Source organism: Schistocerca nitens, chromosome 7, assembly GCF_023898315.1.
Source record: "Schistocerca nitens isolate TAMUIC-IGC-003100 chromosome 7, iqSchNite1.1, whole genome shotgun sequence".
Taxonomy (NCBI): domain Eukaryota; kingdom Metazoa; phylum Arthropoda; class Insecta; order Orthoptera; family Acrididae; genus Schistocerca; species Schistocerca nitens.
The window spans coordinates 354,315,510-354,341,720 of NC_064620.1; the positions used below are offsets into that span (position 1 = coordinate 354,315,510).

At 40.3% G+C, this 26,211-nt stretch overlaps 1 protein-coding gene across 1 annotated transcript in view; it reads left to right on the top strand.

Annotated features, from left to right (window-relative positions):
- LOC126195617 (uncharacterized) overlaps positions 1 to 26,211 on the top strand; it is a 444,247-nt gene that overhangs the window by 159,972 nt on the left and 258,064 nt on the right. The window contains exons 12-13 of the mRNA XM_049934243.1: positions 4,410 to 4,634; positions 24,081 to 24,230. Of these exons, the coding sequence (XP_049790200.1) occupies positions 4,410 to 4,634; positions 24,081 to 24,230 (375 nt within the window). The remainder of the gene's footprint in view (positions 1 to 4,409; positions 4,635 to 24,080; positions 24,231 to 26,211) is intronic.

Sequence of the window (26,211 nt, forward strand, 5' to 3'; positions counted from 1 at the left end):
GGACTCGCATTCGGGAGGATGACGATTCAGTTCCATGTCCGGCCATCCTGATTTAGGTTTTCCTTGATTTCCCTAAATTGCTGAGACCGATGACCTCGCTGTCTGGTCTCCTCCCCCAAAAAGAAGAATCCACATCTGAAGTTAAGTATTTTAAAAGTCAACTATTATCTACATACTGTTGATGAAATTCAATCTCTTTGTGATAATCTTTGGCTTGCTGTTCCAATTAACCTGTAAATTTCAAACTTAATTTTTGCTAATGTCAAATAATAGTTATTACATTGACTGATTGGATAGTAATGTTAGAACATACATAGAATGTTCTAGCAAATTCCAAATTCTGTTAGTAATGAAATCGCAGAGCCTTCTAGAAATCATGTGTTTAACTATAAATAATTACTGGAGGCAGGAACTGAACCAGTGACTTGCACAACACTATACAGCAGCTGTATATGAACTGCTACGCCGTGGTGGACATTGCATAGCTTGTGCCTATATTCATGTTTCATTTAGCCACTATAGAAGTTGAGACATTTTTTGACTCATAAATTCAAATATTTTGGATGATTAATGCCATAAAATATATGGCATGGTATACAAAGATACAAAAATTAATGTGGATGTATCAAGTACCAACAGAAAACTTTTCATAACATCATAAGCAGTTATGATTTATTATTTGGAATTAAATTGAAAGCATAAGTGATTCCAACAACAGTAGAGGAAACAGATTCTTAAAATAACAAATATAGATAGTTAATTAAGTGGCATGTCCACTCAAAATTAAGGTCTCTTTACATCACCACAGCCAAAGTATAGAGCTATAAAATCACATGGAGAGAGACAGTTCTGTCAGTACCTATCTTTGGGAGGCAATATTCCAAAGGCTGTTGACCAACACATTTATAGTAGCAGAAAGAATGTAAAAATATAATACTAAATGCACTAAATAAAAATTTTCCATCATTTAGAATATATATTAAGATATTCACAAATTCAGGTATGTGAAAGTTCTGTGCTAATGTGTCATTTGAAAACTGGTGTGAGATATTTGCCAGAAAATATTTAAATATAATGTCCTGCATATTTTGCTCTATACTCAAACTGAATTTTATAGAGCATATATCACTTGCAAGAATCTTACCACATTGAAAACATGAAGTATAATGTTCTCATAGCACGACTGATTCATGGTGTGTTTTCAGGATTCTAGCTGAGTTAACAATTCTATTCTGTGCACAGTATTTCAGTGTCTGATCTAGTAGCATTTGTCAGGTATCTGAATAGGAATGTTTTATGTACTCACTTTCTGGAGTCTTAATCATGAAACATTGTTGTTAATTGTGCCCTTACTTAGAGCCATGTTTCACTTGCTACACCCAGTAAACCATTACATCAATCTCAACCGAAGACCCAATTTTTATGTGAGTGGGTTAAAGTATTCATCTAATGTGACACACCGCCTAGTTCAAAAAGAACTTCTTAATTTACAGTAACTGTAAATTTTTCCTTTGTGATATGTAACACTCAAGATTTAATGTAGATTACTGAGTGGAGTGGAGTGTCATGTTTGTGTTGTTTTATGATGATGAAAGAGAAGAGATAGGATGGAACCACATACTGACAAATAGCCTACTCCTTTTGATTAGTGCTAAGAGCCAACATCTCTATCCAGTGGATAGATCACCATCAACAGTACCAAATTCCCCATTTTTGTTTGCATTGTTGATGGTGATGAATGAGAAAGATGAGTGTGAAACTCAGTATTAGCACATAGCTTACTCTTATAAAATAGAAATAAGGGAGCCGTCAGTAGTATCCAAAGTCTTCACTTTGTGCTATGCTGCAGAGTGTTTAGGAATTTAATCCGGGATAATGGCACAAAATCTGCTGATCAGCATCTTTATACTCACACATCTCTTCCACCTGTTGGCCGAATACTGGGGCTGCATTATTCAGACCACCATGATATAGGATTTTTCATCACAATACAACGAAAATAACAGATCATATACATGTACACAAATTATATAAGTGAACTTCAAGAAGATAGGACAGATGGTTGGCCATGGCCTTGATAAAGGAATCAGCCTGGCATTTGTCTGAAGTGACTTAGGAAAACCATGGGAAACCTAAATCAGAATGCCTGGACAGAGCAAATTCCATCCTCTTGAATGTGGGGTCAGCAACTTAACAACTACAGTACCTTGTTTGGTTGGTCTGTTTTATCCAATGTTCTTTGAAATAAAGATATCAAACATGGAAACCCCAGGTCGGAGCTGCTGGTGGTTGTGGACATTTGTGCATGAGGTGTGCTTGCTTGTGGGAACACGCGTGTGTCTTTTCTTTGCTGATGATGGCTTTTCCCAGAAAAGAATCTCATAGCTGAAAACTGAGTGTATGTAAGAATAGTATGTTACCGTACCACAAGACGTTGACTGTTACAAAAAAGTTAGGACCTTATGAGGAAACCATGCAGATTACTTTTTTTTGCCAACATGTTAGTGTGCTCATTCCTCATTAACCAACAATCAGTATTTGTCCCTGAAGACCTTGTGCTTGTTATACCATCTATAAATTTATCCCCTATGCTTAATGTGACAAATTTTGTTCCCTCTTTATGTTAAAGTGTGCACTGTTTATTTTCTTTATTTTCACTGTTAATTTATTACATATTGCCCAATTGTAAACATCCTTGAGTGTTTCATTTGCTTTTTCTAATAGGAGTTCAGGTGTTAATTAATTAAATAGTACATAGAAATATAGAAATAGAAATATAGAAGTAAATATCCTTGATGTCGCAAAGCAGTTTAAATCACTTAATAAAGACAAGGCTTCCAGTCCAGATTATATACTAGTCAGGTTCCTCTCAGAGTATGTTGATACAATACCTCCATATTTAGCAGTTATATACAACTGACTTGCTCAGAGAAAGATCTGTACCTAAAGAATGAAAAATTGCTCAAGTCACACCAACACCCAGAAAGGGAAGTAGGAGTAATCCATTGAATTAGAGGCCCATATCACTAACGTTGATTTGCAGTAGGATTTTGGAACATATACTGTATTCGAACATTATGAAGTAACTCAAAGACAATGATTTATTGACACATAGTCAGCACTGATTCAGGAAATATCGTTCTTGTGAAACACAACTAGCTATTTATACTTATGAAATAATGAGTGTTATTGACAGGGGATGTCAAATTGATTCCATATTTTTTAGATTTCCAGAAGGCTTTCAACACCGTTCCTCACAAGTGTCTTCTAACCAAACTGCATGCCTATGGAATATGACCTCAGTTGTGTGACTGGATTCATGATTTCCTGTCAGAAAGGTCACAGTCCATAGAAATAGATGGAAAGTCATTGAGTGAAACAGAAGTAATATCCAGTGCTCCCCAAGGAAGTGTTACAGGCCCTCTATTGCTCCTGATCTATATTAACGATATAAGAGACAGTCTTAATAGCTGTTCTAGATTGTTTGCAGATGATGCTCTCATTTACTGTCTTGTAAAGTCATCAGATGATCAAAATGAATTGCAAAATGATTTGGATAAGATATTTATTTGTATGGTGCAAAAAGTGGCAATTGACCCTGAATAAAGAAAAGTGTGAAGTTATTCACATGAGTACTAAAAGAAATCCACTAAATTTTGATTATGCGATAAGTCACACGAATCTGAAAGCTGTAAATTCAACTAAAAGCTTAGGGATTACAATAATAAATAACCTATATTGGAACAATCACATAGGTAATGTTGTGGGTAGAGCAAACCAAAGACTGCAATTCATTGGCAGAACACTTAGAAGGTGCTACAGGTCTACTAAAGAGACTGCATACATCACACTTGTCCGCCCTATTCTGGAGTATTGTTGTGTGTTGTGGGATCCGCATCAGGTGGGACTGACGGATGTCATTGAAAAAGTACAAAGAAGGGCAGCTTCTTTTTTATTATCATGAAATAGGGGAGATTGTGCCACAGACATGTTGTGTGAATTGGAGTAGCAATCATTAAAAAAAGGCATTTTTCATTGCAATGGGATCTTCTCATGAAATTTCAATCACCAGTTTTCTCTTTCAATTGCAAAAATATTCTGTTGACACCCATCTACATAGGGAGAAATGATCATCATGATAAAATTTTAAAAAATTCGTGCTTCGCAAAGAAAAATTTAAGTGCTTGTTTTTCCCATGCACCGTTCGAGAGTGGAACGGTAGAGATACAGCTTGAAAGTCATTCATTGAATGCTCTGCCAGGCACTCTATTGTGAATAGCAGAGTAATCATGTAGATGTAGACATGGAAAATACAAAGTGTGTGTGTGTGTGTGTGTGTGTGTGTTGGAAGAGGAGTGTCCATATGTTACTACTACTTCCTATGTGTAATCTTCTTTAATTCTCTCTAGATGGTCCAGGATGTGGACTATATTGTGAAAGTAACTGGTAAAAATGCAGCTGGTGTGGAGGGTCCTGAAATAACTCACACATTACGAATGACCAGTGGCTCTGCAAGTAAGTTGACCCAAGGAGTTACACCATCACTTTATCTCTCAGCGCCTTTGATGTCTTACGCTGATACAGAACTTCTAGTTGAAGCTGAAGTGGCTCCAGATGCTGAATCTGTTCAACAGGTAATGTAAAACACTCATCACTATTTGCTGAATGTTTATTCATAAATGGTGACAAAGAAGTGATAAGTGATCTTATGTATCTATTGAAATTACAAATTATTGTAACTCATCACAATTTATTTTATTTCCACTGTGTGTTTTGGAGGTTTAAATCACCATCATTAGGGTGATTCATGTCAATTAAGAAGATACTTTTATCAAGAGCTCCCATATGCAGACAGCAATGGGGTGGAGGGGGGGAGGGGGGGGGGGGCAAAGACCCCCTTCCATACCTCACCTCTGCTCTTTGGGAAAGGAAAAAATAAGTGAGGCAGGTTTTTCTTTTAAGAAAATGATTTAAAAGTCAGTATGACACAGGATTTTAACAGTGTCAGGACTGGAACTTTATTATGGCTATTTACAAGTCACCATTTGTCTTCCAAAATATTAAAAATTTTCCAAACTCTCAGGCTTTTGCTTTCCCTATAGACTTTCATAAGGGCTCTCTTGACACACGTATTGTATGTACGACATTTGGATACCTTTGTCATTGGCCCCATCAGTTACAGGATTTTTTTCCTGTCGTATTTATATGACGTACCCTTGTATCAGTTATTTTACTCATTATAAAATGTTCTGTTGCATAAAATAATTATAGGTTATGATAATTTACAGTTCTGTCAGGCAATGTTTTTGCCACCCAATTCTACAATGTTATTTATTATGAGAGGCAGTCAAATGAAAACTGAACACCCGCTACAGTGGGGCCATGGAATGGTTCCATTCAAAAGTAATCACCACACACATTAAGACATTTACCCCACTGGGAGATGAGATGATCTGTCCCTGTTTCCTAGAACTTGGTCAGTGGCTTATGGTTCTACAATCTCACCTGCTCCTGCATTTTGTCACCCTACTGAAACTGACATCCACATGAGATTCTTGGGGCTGCTAAGGATGTGACAATTACGTGGTGAAAGATCTGAGCTGTACAGAGGATGTTTGATTGTTTTCCAAACAAATTGCTGAAGTGTAGCTTTCATCCAATGGGCAGCATGAGAGCAGGCATTATTGTGCAACATGATGATTCTGTCCGACAGCATTCTGACATTCCAAGGGCAAATGGCAGACCCAACATCTCACATCTCCCACAAAATGAAATCCAAAGCTGTTAACACAAGTTCTGGAAAGGTCATCATGACCTTCTTCTACAATTACAGGGACCCTCTGCTTGTCATGTTTTTTGAGTGTGGATCCACAATAAATATACAGTGCTATGAAAACACTTTGCAGAAACCCAAAACAGTGACTTTCCATAACATCAAAACACTCAGGAATGCTGTAGAATGGTTAAATGATAACATTCAACCCCATATTGCCAATTGAATGAACGCTGCACTTCAGCGATCTGGTTGGGAAACACTGCAGTACCCTCCATACAGCCCGATTTCTCACCATGTGATTCCCAGATCTCTGGCAACCTGAAGAAGAACATTCATGGTCATCGATTTCCATCATACAAGGAAGTGCAAGAGTAGGTTTAGTTGTGGATCCGTCAGCAGCTGACCGCATTCTATGAAACATGAATTGATTGTCATCTCTTCCAGTGGGATAAATGCCTTAATGCATGTGATGATTGCTATTGGATGGAACCATTCCATGGTTCTGTTGTAGTGGGTGTTCCATTTTAATTTCTAAGTGGCATGAGCCTATTATATGAAGCACATTTGGTACATAATGTTGAGTTCTACAATTACATTGACACAACAGTGGGCTTTGTTAAGTCAGTAGGCACATAAACAAGTGCGTGTGTGCACATGCTTTAACCAGGCTACATTGTCTCAATGCTGGGGCCAGAATGGGTTTGGGATTGACTTGAATGCTGCAAGAGGAGCAAATGTTTTACTTGTGCAATGGATCTATGAGCTGTGTAAAGGGAGGGGCGAAGGCTAGGGAGGAGAAGGGAAAACAAGGGGAGAAGATAGGTCTGCAGCACCAGAGGAAGTTTGTCCAGATGCTGACAGGAGTAGCTGCATGTTGTGTGATTCTTATCATGGAGTAGAGGGTAGAATAAAGTGAATAAATGAGACCACTGAGAAGATGAGAATGTAATGGGGTGAAAGGAGCAGGAAACTGATTGAAAACAGGTGCTGATGCCAAAACAGGACAAGGACTGTCGGAAAGGACAGGATGATATTAGTGAGTTTTGAAAAAATAGATCCCCCTCCACTCAGTGAAGTTGATGTTACATGAGTTGCAGCAGGACAAGATATAATCTAAGTGACATGAGCTACAAAGCATCACTGAAGTAGACCTCACCACATTAGGCACTTAGAAGTTGACATTGAAAAGGGCAGATATCTGATTATTGATATGGTGCTATAAAAAGTCATATTTTAGTTTCAGTGGAGATGAAATGTTGTGTGACTGCTTTCACAGTTGGGTATGCTTTTGAAGAGATAGGATACATATATTGTAGTACTGGAATAGTACGTGTTGGATGACTGCATAGGGATAGGTCTTGCACCTGCATGTGTTGCATAGATATGATCCGTGTTACCCCAAGTGCTTGGGAGCAGGAGTGGCACAAGGAATGATCAGGATATTTCATGTGTTTGGTGGATGGCTGATTATCACTTAGAAGAAGGTGAGGGGGAATTTTGTGAAGATTATTCCTCATTTTTGAAAGATGAAAATAGTTGAAGCCTTAGGGAAGAATAGAGTTCAAATGTTCCAGTCCAGGATGGAATGGAGTAGTGATAAGGATGCATCTTTGTAGTCGATTAGTGAGTACGTCATGAATGCTAATAGCATAGGGGGGTGTGGCACAGGAGAAAAGGAGGTACGGGAGATGGTCCATATCTGAAAGATTGTACAAGCTGTAGATTAGATTAAGTTCGGTGTTTCTTCTGTAGAGCCTTAGAGAGGAGATCTTGGATCCTCAGTAGGCTATTCACTAATACAGGTAGGATTTGTACATGCTTCATCTTGTATATATACAGCTGAGAAATGTATGTCAACACATACAACAACCAGAAGTTTCACAGGCATGAAGATCTATTGTTCTGCCACAGTTCTCATTGCAGTGCATTGAGGACATTTTTATTCAAAGAAAATTTGTCAGTTAGTGACTTATGCTAAATTACTGTAGGATATATAATATCATGCAAAGTATTTGCACCCACCAGGGTGGGGAAGTGCATATTGTTAAACGGTTATGGTAATGGAAAGCCCTGATGGAAAATAAATAATTTGAGGAATAAAGGTAATAACTTACTGACTGGCACATAAGCAAGAAAGAGCACTTTGCCAGCTTTGGACAATATTGTCCTGGCTGACTACACTATACTGGCGCTGCAGCTTGACTAGGGCAAGCTACAGTCCCAGCACAATGTAATCCACCTGGACAGTGTAGTTGCGCAGGTGTATGTGTACTCTATAGCTCTAAAAAAGGATTCGTCCAAAAGCTAGCTAAGTTATCGGTCTTGTTTATGTGCCTTTTGACAGCTTATTAGTCAGTTAATTATTTAATGATTATAAGTTCAACAGGGAGCACGTTATGCATTCAATTGTTAAATAAACATGTGTGTTTTCTTGAGAGCTATAGATAGCAAGTGAGGGGGAACGCCTAACACATGACTTCCCACAGTGTGGCCCCTCGCTTTCTCTCAACAAACCAAATACAGTGAGATGTCTTGTTTACATCTGTGATTATAATGGTGTCACACTAAGAAAAACACTTGATATACTGCCAGCAGTTGAAGAGTCAAGAGACAGAATGAACATCATGACTACAAAGGTCTGTCACAAAATATGTCACCATGACAAGTGTCCTTTGGCTTCCAGTATTTAAGAATGAAACAAAATATACCTTGAAGGAACCATTGCTCAAAAGTGAGTTCTCAGTGAGAGCATAGAAAAAGATAAGCATATTCCCATTTATTCAGTATCTTCATCCAAAAATGTATAACAACTTCGTGTGATCAATCAAAACAATATTGTAGTATTCACATTAAATGAAGCATCTAAACAAATCATGATATGTCCAAATGCTGTCTCATAAAAAATCTGTAATGTCTGCTAGATAGCGCTTCTTTAAAACTACAGTAATAATGTGCTGTTTACAAAGAATGCACAAGTTTTTTTGTTGTATGAGAAACATATACCTCACAATAATATTTCAATTGACACTTTGAAAAACAAATAATAGACAATAGTGGTTCTTATCTGTGTTTTGAATTAATAAATTTACATAAGGGTTAAGTGTAAAGTCATTATAAATCTGGATAAATTGATTGCCATCTGTAAATTAGCTAACAGTTTTAATAGCATAATATGATAGCATGGTGCATGGAGTGTGAAAATAACTGTGTATAACAATGAAAACAATCAATTAGTGATAAAATTACTTAATTGGATACATAAAAAATCTACTCACCAAGCAGCGGCAGAACACAAACATAAAAGACTGTTGTGACTGGCAAGCTTTAGGAGCCAGTGGCTCCTTCTTCAGGCAGAAGGGTTGAATGCGAAGGAAGAAGGGTGAAGGTAAAGGACTGGAGATGTCTAGAAGAAGGGGTAGATTTTGGGAAAATCACCCAGGGCCATGTCAGGGGAGACTTACGGTACGGTATGAGAAGGAAAGACTGATTGTTGGGGATTGCATCAGATGAGATTTGAAAACCTGAGATCTTAAAGTTGGAAGACAGGGTAATATACAAGACAGAGATTACTACTAAAACATCATGCACGAGTTAATAACAGTGAGTAGCTAAATGCATTGTATGTAACAGAGGTGGGAGGGGGCGTTGAAAAAGAGACAGGAAAGACAATGAAAGATGTAGAAAACTAAAACGGAGTGAAGCAAGGAGTAGTTACAGTGAAGAAAAGCTGAGAGGCAAGAAATTAATGTAAATTAAGGCCAGGTGGGTGGTGAGAGCCAAGGACATGTTGTAGTGCTAGTTCCCACCAGAGAGTTCTAAAAAAAATGGTGTCTGAGGGAAGAATCCAGATGGCAAGTATGGTGAAACAGGTGCCGAGTTCACGAATGTCATGTTGTAGAGCGTGCTCTGCAACAGGCAACAAGTTGCCAGTATATACCCTCTGCCTATGCCCATTCATCCTAATTGATAATTTGGTGGTAGTCATGCTGATGAAGAAGGCTGAGCTGTGTTTACATATCAGCTGGTATATGACAAGTGTTGTTTTGCAGGTGGCATTCCCTTTGATGGTATATGTTTTGCCAGTTACAGGGCTATCATAGGTGGTGGTAGAAGGGTGCACAGGGCAAGTCTTGCAGTGGGGATGGTCACAGGGGTAGGAGCCATAGGGTAGGGAGATGGGTGCAGAAGGAGCATAGGGTCTGACAAGAATATTGTGGAGATTTGGAGGGCGGCGGAAAGCTATTCTAAATAACTATATAGATACAGTGCGTTTCTGCATGATTAGACAACAGGGAGGGCTTCATCAGAATCTCTGCTCCTCCTGACAGTGAGTGAGTTGACTTCCTCACACAATTTTAGAAGGTAGAGGAGGACCAAAGTGATATATAGATGCCTATTCATTAAGAGTTTTACAATAGATATAACTAGGACAACATTTATGAACTCATTCAGCAAATTAGTACATTGACTGCCAACTACCAGTTTTCTTATACCTTATGAGCTGACTATGGGTACCAATTACAGGTTACTTTGTACAAAATCAGTTTCTACATAAAGCCAAGTACGGAAACACTCACAGCAAATATATGTGAGGTAGTGAGCACCAGATACAGGTACAGTGAATAGCATGGGTATGGTGTAACATAATTTTCATTTTCTCACTGTAAATAAAGTAACTTAATAGTGCTTACAAAATTTCATACAAATAATATAGTTTTGCCATAAAACATAGACATTGTATTCCAGGAAGTAATAAAAAATTAAGTTCATTTTATTGATGACATGTCTCGAAACATTCTCTATTCTTCTACTTTTTTCTGTATGACTGGTATCTTATTCACTATCAATGAATGAATAATTTTTTCTATACAAGATAGAGATCAGAGACTTCTTCCAGTTACTTGAAAATAAAACAGATGTAGATATACATCTGTTACAACAGAGAAATCTTATTCAGTCATCTAATATTTTTTACAGAACTTAATAATAAGAAACTATTTCAATGGATTGATTGACACTTGAAATGCAATTCCTGTATTACAGAAAATGTATGGGCAACCTCCAGTTGTGAAATTGAAAGCGTTCTCGCTTCCCGAGCACCGGGTCCTGGGTTCGATTCCCGGCGGGGTCAGGAATTTTTCCTGCCTCGAGATGACTGGGTGTTATTGTGTCATCTTCATCATTATCATTCATCCCCATTACGGTCGGAGGAAGGCAATGGCAAACCACCTCCACTAGGACCTTGCCTAGTAAGGCGGCGCAGTTCTCCCGCGTCGCTCCCCTAAGCTCTGTAAAGAAGTATGGGACTCACCATCATCATCATCATACTGCACCAAGACTCAGTCCCAGATTTCCTGCTTGTCATTAGCAGTTGCCTCAACAATTTTGGATATCCAAGCACACTTCACAGCCACTCCTAAACTCCTATATGTCACTGTCCATGTGCACTTGTACACTTACTGTAATGCCTGTACAGGGGAAACATTTAATCAAAAGTCGCTAGCCTGGTATCAGCAGATAAATGAGATATTGCAGTGTCTCCATTTGCAATAAGTATGATGAAATGTTCCTTCAGATGTGCATGCATGCATGCAGTTGTAGCACAGAAGTGCCACCTCTGGATGCAGTGTTGGGGCAGAACGAGGTACCATTAGCAAGATCATCACCGAGATGTATTGATGAAACCACGGACACTGGCACACAGTTGCCTGCCATCTTGGCCTCAGTTCACTGACCGCATCTGCTGCCACCACCTGTGGATGCTGTATCTGCACCTGCAGAACTTGGATAGTCAGTAAATTATTTGCCGCCACTGGCTACCTTCAACTTCTGCAGCTACTCTCACCTCCACCAGCTAACCACTCACCCACATCCAGTCCACACCCTTTACATGTGACTGAAATTGATTTTGATGAATAAAATAGACAATACAGCAAATTTTGGTAAAATACATTTTTAAGTAATGATTTTCTGCTAACCTTTCTGTTGTTACATACTTTCCCTCACACTTAGGTTTACAGAGTTACAAAATTTGTCCTTATATAGCTCATATCCTTCATTCTACTATGCTTCCATCATATCAGAAACTTGAACCATCTCTGTCATTTCCTCTAAACTTACCATGACAGATGCCTATCTTGAATACTACGCCACTATATTCTCAGAGTTCCTCAAATTTCACAGCATACTTTTGGTTCTTCTTTTGATACTGCCTGAAAAACGGATGACCATATCTCAGAATCATTGATTCCTCAATGCAAAGTATCTTGTCTGAAGCATAATTATTGCTCATGATACTATAAAAATGAACTGATCTAATTTTGCAGTTTTGATCATTGAGCTGTGTGAGATATTAAATCATGTCAATAACAGCTGAAATACACACATCAAAAAATGTTTTGCGCCACCTCGGTTCCGAGGGTTCCAGATCCTGTACATAAAATTGCAGTATAGATCAACATAAACATCATTTCTGCCCTTTTTATTCCTCATGAAAACCACACATTGCATGTTGTACCACCATACAGCGATACCTTCAGAGGTGGTGGTCCAGATTGCTGTACACACCGGTACCTCTAGTACCCAGTAGCATGATCTCTTGCATTGATGCATGCCTGTATTTGTCATGGCATACTATCCACAAGTTCATCAAGGCACTGTTGGTCCAGATTATCCCACTCCTCAACGGCAATTTGCCATAGTTCCCTCAGAGTGATTGGTGGGTCACGTTGTCCATAAACAGCCCTTTTCAATCTATCCCAGGCATGTTCGATGTGGTTCATGTCTGGAGAACATGCTGGCCACTCTAGTCAAGCAATGTAGTTATCCTGAAGGAAGTCATTCTCAAGATGTGCATGATGGGGGCACAAATTGTTGTCCATGAAGGCAAATGCCTCGCCAATGTGCTGCCGATATGGTTGCACTATCAGTTGGAGGATGGCATTCATGTATCGTACAGCCATTATGGCGCCTCCCATGCCCACCAGAGGTGTACGTTGGCCCCACACAATGCCACCCCAAAACAGCATGGAACCTTCACCTTGCTGCACTTGCTGAACAGTGTGTCTAAGGCTTTCAGCCTGACCGTGTTGCCTCCAAACACATCTCCAACGATTGTCTGGTTGAAGCATATGCCACACTCATCGGTGAAGAGAACATGATGCCAATCCTGAGCGGTCGATTCAGCATGTTGTTGGGCACATGTGTACTTTGCTGAGTGGTGTCGTGGTTGCAAAGATGTACCTCGCCATGGACATCGGGAGTGAAGTTGCACATCATGCGGCCTATCCCTTTCCGCCCTGAACACCTTTTTTTTTTTAAAAAAAAAAAATGGTGAATAAAGTTGAATTTCCTGTATACTTGGGCATAGTAGACACTGGGAAAAATAATAAAAAAACTCTTCCATAAAAAATGTAGCGGGAAAACAACTAGCACAATCGTGAGGGTCAGGTTTTATTTCACCAAAATTTTTCTCTGACTTCCCGCTATTTGTTTGATATTATAAGTTACCTGAGGAACAGTTATGAATAAAAAATTATTCTTTCATTACTTTTATTTATTAGTTATTATAAAAAATGTTACATAGATTGCAAATCGTATTCTGTGGCCAAAAAATTAATAATTTTTTTTTATTTGTTTTGTAACACAAAGTCATGGTTCAGACTGCTTCACTTTTCGTGAAATAATTTGAAACAATCCTTTCCTTTTGCAAGACATAAGTACTGATTGCATTTTATGCACTTTGTCTTTGTTCTGGGCCTGCAGCGCTCATACTGACATGTTCATGGTGACAAAATATCATCCACTGTCGGCCAGTGAGCATACCCATCATATCGCTTGTTCAAACTTGGTTTCGGATGGGGTTTGTAAACTTTTGCCTTTGTGGGGGTACTTAGCGTATCATCTAACGGTGTTTCTAACTCTTCAGCTCTCCTCTTTCTGTCTGGACATGACAGAAGAGCCTCAGCTAAAGACATTCTAAATTCCAACAGATCCATAATGTTCTTTTTGGCAGTCTGGTTTTCACGACAGGTCTATGAAATGCAGCAAGCACTTGAGTGTCCATTTTCTGGTTCTGAACCATGTTCGGTAACACTCAACCTGCTGGTCATGAATGTCTACGCCACCCATATTGGCATTGTACTGCTGAATTACAAAAGGGCAATCTACATCAAGATAGTGACCCTCCTGACAACACCACCTTTGAACTTTACATTTTGGCTCAATGCCAACACAACTGGATGCTATCACGACCCTCTGACTGTCCTGCCACTCAGCTTCATCTGCTCTAACATAGGAATGACACTCTCCTCTTTTCATTCTTCCCTTCTTAATTCTGTTTACCATTATTGTGCCAGTACCCTCAATTCCTTTCTCCTTAAGTTTTGCTAAGAGAGGAATTGTGGTAAAGTACCTATCAAAATAAACAAAACTTCCTTGTGGGAGAGTCTGTGTTAGTCGTAAAATAACAGAAGGGCCTAATCCTAATGACTTATCACCCACAGGTGCAGTAGCCTATACCTGATGCTGAGGTCATGATAAAGTTTTGAAGATCTACGGGCCTTGGTTTTCCTTTAACATATTGCTTCAGTTTGCAACGCCCAGTAAAAGGTATCATTTGCTCATCAATACTGTAGTAGTTAAAGCTACAAGGCAAACTGTGACATCTTCTTCTTACTGTGTCGATCACTGGCTGAACTTTCCACAGTCTATTAGTTTTAGACTCTTCAGGTGGTTTTATAGTATCAACAAAATGCACATTATTCCTGAGTGCAAGGAACCGGTCTCTAGACACAGTGTCACTAATAGCTGATAAAGAAATAGATTTCTTCCAGTACATGGGTAGCCTAGGATACCTTATGCACCCTATCATTAAATTTATCCCAAAAACACCTTCAGTTCATGAGCTGTAGTCCCTAGGGATTTCCCTGTCTTTGCAACACTATACATATTTGTATATTTCGCTGCCTCTTCAAAAAACTTTTCACTGAAATATTCACATAAATATTCAGCAGGAGTTCCAATTGGTGAAGGACTCTAGAATTAAAATGAAGATATTTTAGTAAGAAAAGGGGAATGATACACGAAATAGGTAACTCAGATCGCACCTCTTTGTCACTGACCTCAACAGCGCTGTAATTAATGTTTGGTGGATGAAACTTCTGAACAAAATCTCCAAAAAAGCATTGGTCTGACACCTTCTGTGACACTGTGTGAACTCCTGCGCTCTTCAGGAACTTCAGGAACTTCTTCAGCACTCAAATCAGCATCAGACGAGTTGTCTGCCTGCTGAATATTTGAAGGAGAAGGAACAAACTCATCGTCTTCATCTGACGAAATGCCACTCAAATCCGAATCCTCTAATAGAGAATGGATTTGACTGTCTGATAAACCTGCATACAATAACAGGAATCTGCATAAAAACTTTCCCATTCAAAACTGTATGAAAAGCAGTAATATAGGGAGGCCAATGACACAATCAACAACACCCACTGGAGGATGAAGTTACACAGTCAACACCTAACCTGCACAATCGGGCTAGTACAAATTTAACGCACAATTACTGTGCAAAGATATGAAGTTACTAATAATTATCAATATCACAACGTTATACACACTATTACGAAAAACCAGATCCAGCAAATCACCGAAACAATTCAATTTAACTTAATTATGAGCTACTAACCAGGCGCCGGCATAATGCTCACTTCTCGATCAATTTAAACAACATGTGCTGCAATCTGTTGGCGCCGAATGGCAACATAAACATGAGAAACGCATAGCACACAACTTGCACGATCATTGCAGGTCAGTTGGAAGCAAGACAAGAGATTCAGTTTGTCGTAAAAAAATAAAAAACGAGCCCGCACGATCATGTGGGTTTGGGTGGAAACGGCCATTGCACACAGTTCGAGTCGTAACATGACATCCTGTGGCTGCATGAAAAGCATTATTCAACATGGTGGCGTTGATGTCAGGGGTTCTCTGAGCCATAATCCATAGGCAGTGGTCATCCATTGCAGAAGTAGCCCTTGGGCGGCCTGAGCAGGCATGTCATCGACAGTTCCTCTTTCAGTGTATCTCCTCCTTGTCCGAACAACATCACTTTGGTTTACTCTGAGACACCTGGACACTTCCCTCGTTGAGAGCACTTCCTGGCGCAAAGTAACAATCTGGACATGATTGAACCACAGTATTAACCATCAAGGTATGGTTGAACTACAGACAACATGAGCCATGTACCTCCTTCCTGGTGGAATGACTGGAAGTGATCGGCTGTCGGAGTCCCTCTGCCTAATAGGCACTGCTCATGCATGGTTGTTTACATCTTTGGGCAGGTTTAGTGATACCTCTGAGCAGTCAAAGGGACTGTGTCTGTGATACAATACCCACAGTCAATGTCTATCTTAAGGAGTTCTATGAACTGGGGTGATGCAAAACGTTTTTTGATGTGTGTATATTGCTGCTTATTACAGATTGCCAGAATATGATAGTGTAAAAGGACTTGTACTCCAGTAATGTTGTATTAATAGAATACAACATCATCCTATGGACCACAGTCCCAGATGATGATGATGATGTTTTCTTCTATTGGATAGGTCTATCTCTGCAAGTTCAGTAGTATCCAATCCTCCGAACTTTTTGTCATCCTTTTTATAGCTGTGTGTGACACATTTATCTTGATGTTGTCAGTTGACTGCAACTTCTCCTACCTCAGGTCCTCCTTACAGTCACCAGTTCTTCTAGTGAATCCATTATTATACAATCTCTTGTCATTCAGTGTCCAAGCCAATTTCTTTCCATCTTCTTAATTCTTTCTGGTGTTTGTCTTTTTTCATTCGCCCTTTGCAAAACAATCAAACAGGGGAAAGTCAAGATAGGAATATCAACAATGTAGGAAAAGGCAGATTGCTACTTACTCTCTTATGCCAATCTTTTTATGGGCCATCTAGAGGAGACCTTCCTAGCCTCCCAAAACATCAAACCCCTAGTCTGGTTCGGGTTCATTGATGATATCTTCATGGTCTCGACTCAGGGCCAAGGCACCCATCTTCGTTCCTTCACAACCTCGACACCTTCTCTCCCATCTGCTTCATGTGGTCCTCCTCAACACAGCGTGCTACCTTCCTAGATGCTGACCTCCTCCTCTCTGATGGCTCCATGTGCACCTCTGTGCACATTAAACCCACCAATCAGCAACAGTATCTGCATTTCGACAGCTGTCATCCCTTTCACACCAAAAAATCCCTCCCATACAGCCTGGCCAACCAGGTACAGCATATCTGCATTGACAAAATCTCCCTTGCTCAGTACGTTGAGGGCCTCACTGAGCCCTTCACAGACAGGCACCATCCCCCAGACCAACTCCACAAACAGATCTTCTGTGCAGTTTTCCCTTACACCCCAATCCTCCCACCACCTGTGAGAACCAGCCACGAAGAATTGGACTGGTGCAACTGAACCACATCCTTTGCCAGGGCTTTGATCACCTATCATTGTGGTCTGAAATGAAGTGCCACCATACCTGAGATACTTCCCACCCCCTCAAAAGTGGTGATTCATCGCCCGCCCAATCTCCACAACATCCTAGTCCATCGCTATACCACTCCCAATCCTAGCTCCTTGCACAAGTGTCATTCGTGTGGAAGACCCAGGTGCAGAACCTGCTCAATCCACCCACCCAGCATACCGAGCAAGGTGGCGCAGTGGTTAGACGCTGGACTCGCATTCGGGAGGACGACGGTTCAATCCTGCGTCCGGCCATCCTGATTTAGGTTTTCTGTGATTTCCCTAAATCGCTCCAGGCAAATGCCGGGATGGTTCCTTTCAAAGGGCACAGCCGACTTCCTTCACCATTCTTCCCTAATCTGATGAGACCGATGACCTCGCTGTCTGGTCTCCTTCCCCAAAACCAACCAACTACCCACCCAGCACTTCCTATTCCACTAGTGCCACAGGTTTGTCTTACCCTATCAGGGATCAGGCCACCTGTGAAAGCACCCATGTCATTTACCAGTTCTGTTGCAATCATTGCACAGCTTTTTATGTTGGTATGACTACCAACCTGCTGTCCATGAGGATGAATGGTCACCACCAAACTTTGGCCAAGAGCTGTGTGGAATACCCTGTGGCATAACAAGCAGCTGAACATAACACACTTGATTCCACTGGCTGCTTCACATCTCAGTACATATGAATTCTTCCCTTACCACCAGCTTTTGTGAACTGTGCAGATGGGAGTTATCCTTACAACACATTCTCCTTTCCTGTAATTATCCTGGCCTCATTCTCATCATCTTCCATCCTGTTTATTTGCAGTCTTCTGCTAATGCATCTGCTGATCATTCCTCGCTCCTCTCCTTTTTTGCCTTTTTTTCTCCCATCTCCCTGTCCCACAACCTCCTGACACTGTACCTGTTGGCAGTCTAGTCCCTGCACACTCCACCAGACAGCATTTTTCTCTCTCCCCACCCATACACCATTGTCCCTTCCCTTCTCCTTCCCCACCCTCTCCAGATAGCTGCTTGCATCCTACATTATGTTACATTCTGGCCCGAGATGCTGCTCGAGTTGGTGGCCGTATGTGTGTGAACTGTGCTTGCTTGTGTGTGTGTGTGTGTGTGTGTGTGTGTGTGTGTGTGTGTGTGTGTTTTCTCTATTTTACTGATGAAATCTGTGGCTGAAAGCTATACATGAATGTCTTTTAAGTGTATTTGTTTGTGAAACAATGTTATTCCTTTCTTGTTATTCGTGTCCATCTTGCACCTTCCACTTTTCTCTAGATCCACATCTCAAAAGCCTCTAAGCATTTCTCCTCCCTCCACCACAGTGTTTATGCTTTGGCACCATACAGGCCAACATTCCATACAAAACACTTCACTAACCTCTTCCTCAGCTGTTTATTTGTTAGCCAACAGAAAAACTTCCATTTCAGTTATATCTGTAACCATATACTTCAAGTGGCTCCTCAATCTCCTCATCTACTTCTTTTGTATTCTGGCTTTTGGATATATTAATTTGTTCAACTAATAATGTAACAAATTCTTCAGAAGTGAGAGGGATTGGGGGTAGCACCAAATGTGTTGATGACAAAATATTTCAACTGATAATTCAATTCAAGTCACAATTTCAACTGTACTTTCTCACAGAACAAAACTACTGATCAATCTTAAGCAATTTCACTACATGTATCACTGTTACATGTAGTGCCCTGGTATTGGACCAGTCTGATCACCTACTTCATTTTGTTCTCTGTAATCACTGTCTGATTCCTCAGTAGAATGCTCATTTGAAGGTGGTTCATAGATACTTACCACCTGAGAATTAGCCCACTAACTTGTCCCATTCTCATTTGTTAATGTTGCCTAGCTATTCAAATTCTACATCACTCAGCTTCCACTTAATACTAATCATTTTATGAGGAAAATTAACCACAGCTAACTATCATCATCAGTGAACCATCTAAAAATAAGAATAGAATGGCTATTAATGTAATACAAGAAACATATTCGCTACATTATAAATATACTTGCAAATATGCAAGCTGACAGCAGATTGTTGACAATGAGTTATCTCATTACTGCCATCTGAGCAGAACGTGCTGCTCTGTACTACAAGAATACTTGCAGATGTTGCATGTGCAGTTTGCTCTTTCCGGCCATGACAGTCAGCATGTTAAACAAAGCTATAGGGAGATGAAGTATATACCATGAAAACAGTATGATCAAATAATATTTGCTGCTACTCCCCAATATATTTTCTATTGAGGTTTGTTCTAGAGAACTCTACACTCTTTTGAAGCAATGTAAAAATGTCTGCATGCCCATCTTCATATGAAAGATTTAAATCTATTATGAATTACAATATTTCATGTTGCAAGGAGGTTTTAAATACACTAATGCTAAAAGTTTCAAAATGTGATCATAAAGAGAATGATGATTATGCCATGAAAAATGGTTGATCCAGAAATACTTGCTGTTGTTCCTCAAAATGTTTTCTCTTGTATGGTTTGTTCTAAAGAACCTTGTGTATGTCAACATGCATGAGTCTATACCTAGATTTACATCTACTATGAATTAAAAAGTCTTTCATTGATGCAAAGATTGTTTAAATATGCTGGTGCCAAAATTTTCTATTTAATTCCCACAGAGCTTAAGAGCTAAAGAAACAGAGAGGCTGTTAAGCTGCTTCTTTTCTCCCCCCACCTGAGGGCAGTCTTCCTTCTCTGTTAATAAGTTGGCAAATGCAAACTTATAATATACATCATTATTAGAAAAAGACTCATCCAACCCCCAACCCAAAAAAAGTGTAAATATAAGTATTATTGTGATATGGTAATTATAATGTAGTAATTATGTATGTAATTTTTAAATCCATTGTTATATTGATTGATGAGTTTTTGAATCCAACTGTACTGATACCTTGTTTGCAATATAAAAGTATATTTAATGATTAAATCAAGCAGTGGAAAATACAGAATGGAATGTAACAATATGAAAAGGATAGTTGCTGCTCACTATATAGTGGCGATGGAGAGTTGCTAACAGGCACAACAAACAGACTCGCCGAAAGTGAACTTTCAGACAACAAGGCCTTTGTCAAAAACACACACACACACACACACACACACACACACGCACACACACACACACACACACACACACACACACACACACACAAACACAAACACAAACACAACTCACAGACACATGACCACAGTTTGGGGCAGGAAGGCGAGGGGGGGGGGGGATAGCTGGATAGGGATGGGGATGGTAAAGTGCTGGTTGGGGATCATACAGGGACGAGGTGGAGAGAGAGTAGGGCAGCTAGGTGCAGTTTGGTGGTTAGATAGAGGTCAGGGGGGAACAGAAAAGGAGAGAAGTAAAAAGACTGAGGGTGTTTTGGTGGAATAGAGAGCTGTGTAATGCTGGAATGGGAACAGGGAAGGGGCTAGATGGATAAGGACAATGACTAATGAAGGTTGAGGCCAGGAAGTTACAGGAACATAGGATATATTGCAGGCAGAGTTCCGGCCTGTGCAATTCAGAAAAGCTGCTGTTGGTGGGAAGGATCCAGATGACATAGGCTGTGAAGCAGTCATTGAAATGAAGAACATTGTGTTGGGTGGCACACTAAGCAGCTGAGTGGTCCAGCTGTTCCTTGCTCACATTTTGTTGGTGGCCATTCATGCAGAGAGACAGCTTGTTGGTTGTCATGTCCAGGTAGAATGCAGCACAGTGGTTGCAGTTTAGCTTGTAGATCACATGTCTAGTTTCACAGGTAGGGATAGATGATGTTTGTGACCAAACTGGAAGAGGTGGTGGTGGGAGGATGTATGGGACATGTTTCGCATGTAGGTCCATCACAGGGATATGACTCATGAGTCAAGGGGTTTGGAACAGGGGTTGTTTAGGGATGGACAAGGATATTGTGTACATTTGGTGGGAGGCAGTATACCACTGTGGGAGAAGCAGGAAGGATAGTAGGTAGGGCATTTCTCATTTCAGGGCACAACATGAAGCAGTTGAGACCCTGGTGGAGAATGTAATTCATTTGTTCCAGTCTTGTGTGCTACTGAGTCATGAGGGGAATGCTCCTCTTTGGCCAGATAGTGGGACACTGAGTGGTGGTGGGTGACTGGAAAGCTAAGGCATGGGAGATCTGTTTCTGTACAAGATTAGGTGGGTAATTATGGTCTGTGAGGGCCTCAGAAGGACCCTCAGTATATTTCGAGAGGGAGTGCTTGCCACTGCAGATGTGATGGCCATGGGTGGGTAGGCTGTATGGAAGGGACTTGGTATGGAATGGATGGCAGCTATTGAAGTGGAGGTATTGCTGGTGGTTGGTAGGTTTGATATGGACAGAGGTACTGAGGTGGATGTCAGCATCGAGGAAGGTGTGAACAGGAGATGTTGTTGAGGTTCTGGAGGAATGTGGATAGGGTGTCCTCACCTTTGATCCAGATCACGAAGATGGCATCAGTGAATCTGAATCAGCTGAAGGGTTTGAGATTCTGGGTGTTTAGGAAGGATTGCTGTAGATGGTCCATGAATAGGTTGGCATATGATGGTTCCATACAGGTGTCCATAGCCATATCCCATACTTGTTTGTAGGTAATGCCTTTAGAGAAGTAGTAATTGTGGGTGAGGACACAGTTGGTCATGGCAACTAGGAAGGAGGTTGTTGGTTTGGAATCGCTCAGGTGTTGGGAAAGGTAGTGTTCAATAGTGATAAGGCCATGGGCTTTAGGGATGTTAATGTCAAAGGAGATGGTATAAACAGTGACGAGCAGAGCACCATGTGGTAAAGAAACAGGAACTGAGGAGAGTCAGTGGAGGAAATTCTTGGTACATTTTATATAGGAGGGTAGGTTACAAGCAATAGGCTGAAGGTGTTGGTCTACGAGAGCAGAGATTCTCTCAGTGGGGGCACAGTAACCAGTCACAATGGGGTGTCCTGGGTGGTTTGGTTTTTAGACTTTAGAAAGCATGTAGAAGGTAGGAGTGCAGGGAGTAGTGGGGCTGAGGAGAGGTTCTGGGATGAGCTTAAAGATTTAAGGAGAGAATGGAGATCCTGCTGGATTTCTGGAATGAGGTTACTGTGGCAGGGTTTGTAAGGATATGAATGTGACAGCTGGCAGAGTCCTTCTGCCAGGTATTCCTTGTGGTTCAAAACAACAATGGTGGAGCATTTGTCAGCAGGTAGGATTATTAGGTCAGGATCAGTTTTTAGGTGGCAGATTGCAGCTCTTTCTGTGGATGTAAGGTTAGTTTGCATGTTGAGGGATTTGAGGAATAATGGTGAACCAAGGTTTGAGGTTAAGAAATTCTGGGAAGCTAACAGGGAGTGATTTGAGGACAATGGGAGTGGATCACCTATCCCGTCAAAAGCAGGGCTACTTGTGGAACCAGTGATATGATCTACAAGCTGATCTGCAACCACCATGCTGCATTCTATGTGGGCATGACAAGAACAGACATGAATGTCCACTTACCAAGAGTGGCCAGGAAACAGCTTGACAACTCTATTGCTGAGCATGCCACCCAACATGACATTCTTCATTTCAATGATTACTTCACAGCCTATATCATCTGGATCCTTAGCACCAACACGAGCTTTTCTGAAATGCACAGGTGGGAACTCTGTCTGGAATATATCCTATGTTCCCCTAACCCTCCTGGCCTCAAACTTCATTAGTCATTGCCCTTACCCATCTAGTCCCTTCCCTGTTCCCATTCTGGCACTGCACAACCTTCTGTTCAACCTATGCATCCTCAGTCTTTTTACTTCTCTCCTTTCCCACTACCACCCAACTGCATCTCACTGCCCTACTTTCTCTCCACCTCATCCCTGTATGCTCCTCTAGCAGCGCTTTACCATCCTCCACCCCTACCCAGCTATCCCTCCCTCTCCCCACCCCAGGTTCCTCCCTACTCCCACCACCCAGTTGCCTCTCCAGTCATGCACTGCTGCTCACAGTCTGGCTTCAACTGCCAGAGACTGTTGTCATGTGTGTGTGAGTTGTGTTTGTGTGAATGTATGTGTGTACGTTGTCTATTTTTGACAAAGGCCTTGTTGAGTGAAAGCTCACTTTCTGATAGTCTTTTTATTGTGCCTATCTGTACTCAGCATTTCCACTATTTGGTGAGTAGCAACTATCCTTTTCATATTGTTATATTTAAGGATTGTTTGATCAAGTACTATATTTGTGTGTTGTGTAACACCAGTAAATGTTGGTGTCACCAATGCTACTATGTTTAAAATCCAAGGCAAAATCATTGATCCATGAATCAACAGAACTTGTATACAGTAATAAAATTAAGAATAAACTAAACAAGTCACAGCCTGCAAGCCCTCGTTCAAATAGTATGTTTCATTTTGCATGGAACATGACCATACTCTGTGTGTGAAATATTGCTACTGGTATTAACTGACAAAATTTTTTTTTACTGTTATGCCACATCTTTTTATCTTTTATTTTCCTTTAAAACAGAACTTTATTATGTAGTTGAATTATTTTTACCTAATGTCATTCATTTGAAGCTCATTTATGAAATGCCTGAAGTTGTGAATTATGTATCTCATCAGTATAACATAATACAATCTATGGTTTGTCATAAATAGAAACTTTTTATTAACTTTCTTTACCTCATTTCATTATTACTATAATAAAACAATTTTAAAACTTATGGAGGTAATTGACATTAATTTTTATTTTTTATTTTTAGTGATATGGTGCATAACTGAAATAGATAATATTTATATCTAGACATTGAAGTTTTGCTTTTGATTTTCATTCTTCCAGTATCATTGGCTGGTGCAAGACATGAATGGTAACTCTGTGGATGTACCTCCTGCTGATGGTCCCATACTAAGAGTTCCACCAGCCACTCTCCGTGGTGGCTACACTTACAATGTCACCTGCACTACTGTCATCAACATGGAAACATTAAAAGTTAAGATCTGGGTTTTTTAACATGGTTTGTGTGGTGTAAATCAGTTTCAGTCATAGAAGCATCATCTCATCGTTACACATATAGTTCAGATTATGTTCATCATGTATTGAAAAATGTATTCATGCATAATACAATCCAGTAACCTTATGTAAATGTCCATTCCAAATACAAAATATTAAAGTAGTTTAGCCACAGAATGGAAATCACTATGTGCCCAGTTGTAAAACTAAGAAAGATACATTAGAGAATGATTATATTAGATTAGTCATGAATAAGAACCCATCCAATCAGTTACTGTGTGTGTTGTGATCAAAGTACCTGGTGTATGAAATGTGACACTCCTGTATGGCAACAATCAAACTTTTTCATTACATAGCGGAAAGAAGAGCTTGTCAGTGGAGAATACAACAGCGAGAAATTCCACCTTACAGTAGCATTGTCCCTAAAAGCACTAACTAAACTTAAGCCTGTAACTAAGTAACTATTTATCAGAAGGAATGTTCAACATTCAGCCAAAGAATAAGCACAACATAATTGTAAAACACAGCACCTCTGATGGCTAGCATGTAAATATTTGTTAGCTTGATACAAATAAGCATTTGCGATGCCACACAATACTGTACTACACCAAGAAGTGGTGATATTGGCTGCTACATCAGCTTCTTCAGGGGAAGTAGAGCATTATCCCAGAAGCATGCTGGAAAGTGGACATATCAACCTGATCTTGTTGTACATACTGGAGGTCTGTCTGCACTAGCCGGGAAAGGTGCCGGTGCTGTTGTTGCTGCTGGTGCTGGTGTAGACCAGCATCATGATACGATAGTAGTTGGCTCTTCTCAAAACGCATATGCTGGCTTCACTCAATCAAGGAAGATGGTAGTGGGCTTGTTGTTAACAAGCATGTTGATAGTGTGTGCTTCCTGTCATATGACCTTGTTTGGGCTCATATATAGTGGTTGTAGTACTGCTCAAACACATTCAGTACACAGCATGAAGTGCATACACTTGTCTAGGACCTGATGTACATAGCTGGAAGCCATGCCATGTCTTGATGCATGCTGGGGATGAATGTGAGAAATAGTCACAACTGTCTTGGGTGGGTGGTTGTAGGGAATATGCATCCACAAATGCTCCTGGTAGGCATAATGATTCACTGTAAACCAACTTGACTGCTAAAGAGTCTAAATCTGGTTTGTGGGTACTCCTCAGGCTGAGTAAAACCATTGGCAGGATGGTGGTCCACTTTGTCCTGTGGCACATCATGGCTGCCTTCAGAGAATGATGCCAGCATTCTATCATCCTGTTAGTGGTTGGGTGGTAGCTTGTAGTCTTATGGTGTACTGTGCCACATAATTTTGTAAGATGGGTCAACAGTTCAGACTAATATTGGTGTATGCTGTCCCCCATGTCATGTAGAAGACAGCCAAAATGCGATATCCAAATAGAAATGAAGGTGGAATATAAAGCCTCTGCCCAGATGTTATCTATTGGTGCTGCTTCTTTCCAGCAGGTGAGTCGATACAATCATTCCCTGTAAGTACTGTTGCCTATTTGATGGATGTAAAGAGCCTACAACTTAAATATGGACATGCATTAAGTGACCAGACATATCCAGAAAATCTCCCACTGGTGGAAGCAAATTTTGGTTGACCTTGTGCTACTGACATTTGATGCACCTAAATGCCTGGCCAAACAAATATGTGAGATTAGGTGAGTTATTGGTCTAACTCCAGGCTGACACAGATTATGTAGGCTGTTCAGTGCTCCTCTTTGGAATGTGGCAGGCAGGAAAGGTCAAGGTTTACCATTTTCCTTGTCACAATATAACTTTATTTTGGCTCCACGCACATTGACTAATTGGAGGTTCATGTTTATGATATATCTTTGAGTAGGGTTCTTGACTCTTGATCAGTCTGTTATGCTTTGGCAAGTTGAGCTAGATCAGTCGAACATGAGATGCTGCTGAACTGAGAAAGACAA